This window comes from Martes martes (assembly GCF_963455335.1).
Source record: "Martes martes genome assembly, chromosome: 16".
NCBI classification, from domain to species: Eukaryota; Metazoa; Chordata; class Mammalia; order Carnivora; family Mustelidae; genus Martes; species Martes martes.
In genome coordinates, this window is record NC_137904.1 from 39,373,003 (window position 1) to 39,381,001 (window position 7,999).

The 7,999-nt window shown below is 45.9% G+C and overlaps 1 protein-coding gene across 1 annotated transcript; it reads left to right on the forward strand.

Moving 5' to 3' along the window:
* The first annotated feature begins 2,580 nt into the window (after positions 1-2,580).
* ANKRD40CL (ANKRD40 C-terminal like) lies at positions 2,581-4,822 on the forward strand. Its single transcript, XM_080827423.1, has 3 exons — positions 2,581-2,652; positions 3,229-3,413; positions 4,326-4,822. Exons 1-3 carry the CDS (start codon positions 2,607-2,609, stop codon positions 4,467-4,469), a joined length of 375 nt encoding a protein of 124 aa, XP_080683549.1. The 5' UTR covers positions 2,581-2,606; the 3' UTR covers positions 4,470-4,822.
* The last annotated feature ends 3,177 nt before the right edge of the window (positions 4,823-7,999 follow it).

Below are 7,999 nucleotides of genomic sequence, written 5' to 3' on the forward strand. Positions count from 1 at the left end.
AGAATAAATGAAACAAGATGGGATCGGGAGGGAGACAAACCACAAGAGACTCTTGATCTCACAAAACAAACTGAGGGTTGCCGGGGGGAAGGGGGTATGGAGAGGGTGGTTGGGTTATGGACATTGGGGAGGGTATATGCTATGGTGAGTGCTGTGAAGTGTGTAAAACTGGCAATTCACACACCTGTACCCCTGGGCTAATAATATACTATATGTTGATAAAAAAATTTTAAAAATATATTTTATTTATTCGAGAGAGAGAGAGCACACTTGAGCAGGAGGGAGGGGCAGAGGGAGAGGGAGAAGCAGGCTCCCCGCTGAGCAGGGAGCCCAATGAGGGACTTGATCCTAGGACCCCAGGATCATAGCCTGAGCCACAGGCAGATGCTTAACTGACTGAACCACCCAGGCATCCCCATTTTAAATAATTTTATCTTGGAGTCTGTTTTGTAAGTGAAGACAGCCAGGACGATGGAGCATGTGCTGGGGAGAGCCTTGACCCCCGGGTGTGCGTGGCCCCACTCCCAGCCCACCGCCCCTTCCCAACCAGAGTTCCACTGTCCCCTTCTGCCCCTGGCAGGGACTCAAGAAAGAGCTGGAGTTGAGGCAGGCAAGGCAGGGGATGTTCCAAGGGCAACAGACAGGGAAGAGGCAGGAAGCTCTCCCTGCCCCCATCCAGGTACAGATGGGTGCAGGTGGGAGGCTGATTCCTGGGGGGTCACTCATCTGCTGTGGGTTAGGGGTGTGGCTTGGGGAAGCCGTTTTGCACACCTTCCTTTTGCTCCAGACTCCACTGATGGAGCTGGCTCTGGTCACATCCCAGTCCTGCCATTCACTCATGCGGCAAGCTCAAGCAAGTTACTTCACAATTTAGCCTCAATTTTCTTGTCTGAAAATGGGAATGTCAACACCCCATGGATTTTTTTGAGAACAGTGAGGTTTCTTTTTTTTTTTTTTGCCCCCAAATGCAAATCTGATTGTGACAGCCTTGGGCTAAGATCTGTGTAAAGGCTTGGTGTTGTTCTAGAATAAAACCCAAAACCTTTCACCTGGGCCAGTGCTTTCCAATAAAAATATTGGACTTTTAAAACCACGTATTTAAAATTTTCCTCAGGATGCCTGGGTGGCTCAGTCGGTTGGGCATCTGCCTTCAGCTCAGGTCATGATACCAGAGTCCTGGGATCGAGTCCCAGGACTCAGTCCATGTTCAGTGGGGAAACTGCTTCTCCCTCTGCCTTCCGCTCTCCCTGCTTGTGTGCGCTCTCCCTGACAAATAAAATATTTTTAAAAATAAATAAATAAAAATTAAAAATGTCCCAGCCACATTTTAAAAAGACAGGTGAAAATAATTTTTAATATATTTACTTCACTCAATATATCAAAATTATTTCAACATACAACCAATATTAAAAAGATCTTTCACATTTTTTTCCTGCCTTTGAAATTGTATTTTATGTATTTTTATGAAATGAGGGTATCTCATTTCACATGACTGGTGGCTACCGAATTGGACGGCAGAGGCTGTGCGTCCCTAATCCCACCATCTGACGGCTGCCTGACCCACCTCACGCCATCCCTCCATGCTCTCTACCCAGCAGCCATGCTGGATGATTGCCTTTCCTCCCTCAGAAGCTCCGCTCCATCTACACACAGGTTCCTTTTGCTATTTCTAATCCTGGGAACCTCATCTTCCTCTTTTCCCCCTGGATTGGGTTAAGCCTACTCAGCCTTGCCTTCAGAATTTGGCCCCCATTGTGTGTCTGGCCCTCGCCAGCCCCATGATTTAACTTCACATTTTCTTGAGGTCCGCTGATCAGGACCTCTCTCTCCTCTAGCTTGCCACCTCTAGGACAGCGACCACTCTGGGTTTTTGTGGTGGTGGCTTGAACCGCATCCCCAGGGCTTTAGCAAGGCGCCTGGTGCAGAGCAGGGTCTCAGGGAGCAGGGCCTGTGAGACTGGGAAGGGCCTGGCCCCCAGAAAGGATGCTAATACTCACTCTCGTCTCCCTTCCCTCTGGTGGAGAAAATTCCTTATAAAGGACTCTCCTGGAGAATTGGGGACACGAAGCCCTCAGTGCCCAAAATATTTTAAGTTGAAACTTGAGTTAAGCACGCAGATTATAAATATTTCTTCCCCAGATTACATACCGCTTAAAAATAGCGTCCTGGCTCCTTTTCATGATTTGGGCCGTGATGAGGAAAAATGACACTTCAAGTCTGAACATAAGTACTGCCCTTTTCGTGACTTGGCTTTTCCCTTGAGGAGGAGGAACTGGGGAGCAGGAAGTGGAGAGGGAGCATCATTGTCCCTGTTCAACTGGCAGATCTGGAAGAGAGACAAAGGCTGAGGTGCTGCCATTTCTCACTTTTTAAGATTTGAGAAAGAGAGAGAGTGCGCCGAGAGCGCGTGAGTGGGGAGGGGCAGAGGGAGAGAGAAGCAGACTCCCCACTGAGCAGGGAGCCTGATGCGGGGATCCGTCCCAGGACCCTGGGATCATGACCTGAGCCAAAGGTAGACGCTTAACCGACTGAGCCACCCAGGCACCCCAACGCTTTCTTTTTCTAATTCTTTCCCAGGTGAATGTAAACAAGGCTCCAATCCACAGATGCCAGCTGATCCAGGGGATGCCATACCTGAGGACACCCGTGTAGGTGAGGACTCAGCCCCGAGGCCCAGTGGCAAAGCCAAACACACCGCTTGGGTTCTTCTCCCTTCAGTCAATACCCCTCCTTCTCAGGACAGTGTGAAGACTCACTCCACACCACTGCCCACCCCCCCACCACCACGCAAAAGATGGTACTATTATCCTGATTCTCAGGCCCTGTCACCTTGCAGTCCTGGGGAGGGATGCAGTAGGAATCACAGAATTATCTGCACGTCTACACAACAGTTTCCCGAGGACACAGAGCCCCAGGGCTCAACAGTTTCCTGAAGCTTCTCAAATAAGTTCCAACACCTACCAGGTACTGCTTGAGGGTGATATATTTAAATATTTATTTTTTCGATCCTAGTCCGGCTTCAAACTGCAAGCTTCTGGGTGAGTATAATGGGGTTTACATCGCAGAGTGTACAAGCACCCCAAGAAAAGACTCAGATAATTTGAAGTTCCTATACCCGTAAAAACTGCTGCGTGTCTACCTATTACATAGTTCTGTGCTGTGAGAATGGATGATGCTGATTGAAAAGCTTTAAATTGGGTACTCTCTCTTTTACAAATGAACTTGCAGGTGATCTAGAGCTGGTGCTTAAAGTCAGAATTAAGAGTCCCAGAGAAAATGACTTCATTGAGGTTGAACTGAACAGAGGAGAGCTGAGTTATCAGAATCTCCTGAAAGTCAGTTGCTGCGAACTGGGGATTGAGCCGGAGCAAGTGAGGACGATCAGAAAGCTGCCAAACACACTGCTCAGAAAGGTAGGGTTTGCGAAGGGTCTAAGTGCAGACGGGGTTCTAAGTGGGCAAAATTAATGTTCTGTGAAGCTGATCATTTAGCTCTTGCGTTTCTAACGTGAAAACAAATTTAAGCCACTGGGAAATTCAGGCTGTAGGACAGCCAGGATAGCTAGGTAATTTTCAATCTGGTGCTTTTACTGACTTGCACACCTAAATTCATGAACCCTTTAAAACGGTCTGAAATACAACTAAGGCCCAGATAGAAGACTCAGTTCAATGCACGTGGCCCCTTCCACCTCTGCAGACCTGGCTGGTTCACATAGTGCCCGGGGAAGGGAAAGACTCACCCACCTTCATTTATTTGCTTGCCACAGCTCGGCCTTTGTTATCTCACGAAACAAAACTGTTTTGCATTTGTACAGATACTCCAGATTCAAAATACAGTTCTCTAATTTCAGAAGAAAAACCTCATTTCTTTGGGTATTACTATTCTAAAAGCTTTCAAAATGCCTATACCAATTCTCACTGGTGTCATGGCTGATTAATATATTCTTTGCAAAGGAATGGCAGGATGATCGTTATTTTCTGGACTTTTTTAAATGCCCTCTTCTGGATTTGAAATAATGTATATACAACCACTGGTGCATGATAATTTCTTAATGAGTTATAATTATTACTTAAAAAAAAAAAGCCCTTTTCTTCACCGGTAGTGGTGTGGGACTACAGTCAGTCTCCTTAGGAACCTACCAGAGAGACCAAAAAAAGAAAAAAAAAAGTCTCAACTGCTACTTTAGCTTACCACAACAGAGAAACCAATACAGAAATACCCTGAATTTAGGCAAGAACCAAAGATGCTGGCCATTAAGATTTTTTCATCTTAATAATCTCTCATGCTATCTATAAACCACCCTATAATTTCTTTTACATATTAAGGACAAAGACATTCAAAGACTACAGGACTTTCAGGAAGTAGAACTCATCTTGGTGAAAAACGGAAGCTCTGAATTCATTGAACACACAACATCCCTGACAGAGAAGGCCTGCTACAACAGCAATGCCGCCAAACTGACCTATTAGAAAACCCCAGAAGTGAAACCCCCGGCATCAATGTTTTGTAAATAACCAAGTCGGAATGCATGTACCGGTTTGCCAACTTCATGTGCGTACTTCGCAAAATTGTTCCCTCATCTCAAGCTTCTCTGGGCAGGGAGAAATTGTCACATCATTTCCTATTTACACTTTGAAACTTGCCTATAAAATGGCATGACCTGGGGCGCCTGGGTGGCTCAGTGGGTTAAAGCCTCTGCCTTTGGCTCAGGTCATGATCTCAGGGTCCTGGGATCGAGCCCCACATCGGGCTCTCTGCTCAGCGGGGAGCCTGCTTCCTCCTCTCTCTCTGCCTGCCTCTCTGCCTACTTGTGATCTCTGTCAAATAAATAAATAAAATCTTAAAAAAATAAAATAAAATAAAATGGCATGACCTAATATGACTTGTGTTACTGTTGAGGCCATTTTTAACAAACTACTTGCCGAATAGCCAAGGCACAGCCCACAGCACTCAACTCTGCTAATCAGATGGAAACAACAAAGTTGGCACTCTTACCAACAACTAGTTCAAAGCTAGACTCCTCCTATCCCACTACCTAGAACTCTTTTGGGTCAACTCACCCAAACTCTTAGGTAAGATCTGCTGGTACTTTGGAAGCACTCTGGGAGCTGGACCCCATTTACCCTGTCCACATCACTTCTCTTCACAGCCATTACTCCTGGACTTGAATTCATGGAACTGAGCTCTGAAATACCGGAGCTCCTTCTGGCCAAGCAGGATCTTGTCTCCCCCAGCACATTAAAGGGCCACCATGCTGCCTCTGCAAATGCTCAGCACCTCAACTTTGATGAAGGGTGGGGGGGACACACAAACACTACACTAACACTTACCTAGCCCAACTGTCCAAAGAGCAAGGTTTTAAATAGTGTGGGTTCAGATGTATGACCATCCCACTCAAAAATGTGAAGGGTGTGTGGGTGGCTGTCGACTGAATGTGTGACTCTTGGTTTCGGCTCAGATCATCTCAGGGTCAAGGTGGAGGCCTGCGTCTGCTTGTCGTTCTCCCTCTGCTCCCTGCCACCCCCCACCACCGGCCTCTGGCATATGCTCTCAAATATATAAATAAAATCTTTAAATTAAAAAAAAAATGTGATGAGTACACGAGACTTGAACCTGCAATTTGCTTAGTAGCCATGGGCCTCTTCGGATGGAAGCACTTCTGCTGGAAATGCAAGCTCCGCATCCACGTCACAGGTCTTTGAGAGACAGGACAGCCCGCTGACAAGCCAATTCCGTGCAGTGCCATTGCAGCGCCACAAGGGCCAATTCCCTAAGGTATTCTCAATTTTGTTTGAATAAGGAAAACCTCGGGCAAGAGCTGAGGACTGGCAATTAATGGCCCCAAATCACCCTTTATGAGGAAGTGGAGTTTTAGGTGATATTTTTAGGTGAATATGGTAGAATAAGTTTGAAAAAAATGTTGGGAGGAAACCTTACACTATGACAGTAACAGAACCTATAGTGTTGCCTCATGATCAATTACAGTAATTGAATGAGGGGAGCAATTTATCACCAGGCTGTTGAGCAAATTCTGTATCCGTTCAAATAAACATAGTATGCACCTTCGAAGAAATTATAAAAACATATTTCCTGTAACATGAATAGTCTTAAGGCTGAAGATTAAGAGTAAAAATTGAAGCTTCAAGAGTAATTTTCATTGTAATTTATACTTCATGCAGACACTGTGGAAACTAATTTCTGAGGAAGGTACAATTCCACTGACTTTTATGCTAACTTAATGTCATTTTAAGATTTTTAAGTGGTTGAACTCAATCAGGTATTAGGATGCTTATCCTGAAAGGTTCCAGAACACATGTAGGTTAAAACAAAAAGGTGGAATGATCTAGAATTCTTAGTTGTTCACAATCTAACACTCATTTACAATGAGGGGACTGGTAACAGCAGCAGGGCCCCCTTCTACCCTCAGAGCAGAAGTCCTTCCAGTACCACTCACAGGCCTGACAGACTCCACCAGGAGGTGGCGGTGTTCCTATTTTGCTCACTGACCTATCCCATGTTAATCAGAACAGCAGCTGGCACACCAGCACTCAGGGCTGCAAGGAAAGCAGGCAGGGGAAGCCGTAAGCTCCCACTGGGGGCCACACTTAGGGATAAGAGGTCCATTGTGGAGTGAGGTGAATTTTATGCACTTGCAGGTACATTTCTACTTCCAATCACTTCCCTTTTAAAGAGTGAATATCTGGGGCGCCTGGGTGGCTCAGTGGGTTAAAGCCTCTGCCTTCAGCTCAGGTCATGGTCTCAGGGTCCTGGGATCAAGCCGCGTATCAGGCTCTCTGCTCAGCGGGCTCTCTGCTCAGCGGGGAACCTTCCACCTCCTCTCTCTCTGCCTGCCTCTCTGCCTACCTGTGCTCTGTCAAATAAATAAATAAATAAAATATTTTTTAAAAAAAACCCAGAGTGAATATCTAATGCGTCATGGTGTCCCTCATTAAGAGCAGAACAAGGCCAAAATGGAACAGCCCCTCTGATCTGACAATCTAATTTGAACAGGGGTAGGATGTGCTGACCACCAGCCAGGAGTACTGCTCCTCACCCAGCAGTTCCCTTCCTGGAAGGGCGTGAATCTTCAAACAGAGCAGAACAAAAGCAGCAGCTCCCTGGCTGACACCCAAATCCCAAATGAAAAGTATGTAAAGATAAAAATAAGTGGTATCACAGGGCGCCTGGGTGGCTCAGTGGGTTAAGCCTCTGCCTTCGGCTTGGGTCATGATCCCAGGGTCCTGGGATCAAGCCCTGCATCAGGCTCTTCGCTCAGCAGGGAGCCTGCTTCCCCTCCCCTCCCCCCCTGCCTATCTGCCTACTTGTGATCTCTGTCAAATAAATAAAACCTTAAAAAAAAAAAAAAGTGATCACAAAGACGACATACTTAGGCCCTGCTTCTAGCTTTTAAAGAACAATTAAGGCCCCAAATTCTGCGCTCAAGAAACCATACCTTTTACACCTGCCAGTCACTATAAGAGGGTAAACTTTTTAAATATGGGTATGCTTATATTTCTATTTTATTAGTTACTACCTACACCAAGACCTTTTCCCATTTTTTAAATTTAAATTTTATTAAGAAATATCATACATACAAAAAGCACATGAACATACAGTTTAAAAAAGAAACCGCCCATCCAGCTTTAGCAACAAAGCATCGTCAGCAGTTCCTCTGAAGGCTGTTCCATGCCCTCCACGGTCTCCTCTCCCTCCGTCCCTCTGATGCAAGAGTAACACTGAATTTCATGTTATCATTCCCTTGCTTTTCTTTCATTTACCACAGATTTAACAGCTGGACTCTGACCTTCACAGAAATGGAACCACAGCGGATGCATTCTTCTGCAACTTGCTTTTCCGACCACCAAGATCCATCCATGTTCACACGTGTAGCTGCAGCTCAGTCTGACTTCCGTGCAATTCCACTGTAGGAATGGGCCACGGAATCTATCCAGTGGACTGCTCAAGGGCAGGCAGGGTCTTTCCAGTTTGTTTTTCCCTT

What these genes read in the sequence shown, in the direction of transcription:
- ANKRD40CL (XM_080827423.1), top strand. Translation starts at nt 2,607, where the DNA reads ATGCCAGCTGATCCAGGGGATGCCATACCTGAGGACACCCGTGTAG. An exon ending in ACCTGAGGACACCCGTGTAG is followed by an intron (nt 2,653 to 3,228) that starts GTGAGGACTCAG and finishes ATGAACTTGCAG; the next exon opens with GTGATCTAGAGCTGGTGCTT. An exon ending in CAAACACACTGCTCAGAAAG is followed by an intron (nt 3,414 to 4,325) that starts GTAGGGTTTGCG and finishes TTACATATTAAG; the next exon opens with GACAAAGACATTCAAAGACT.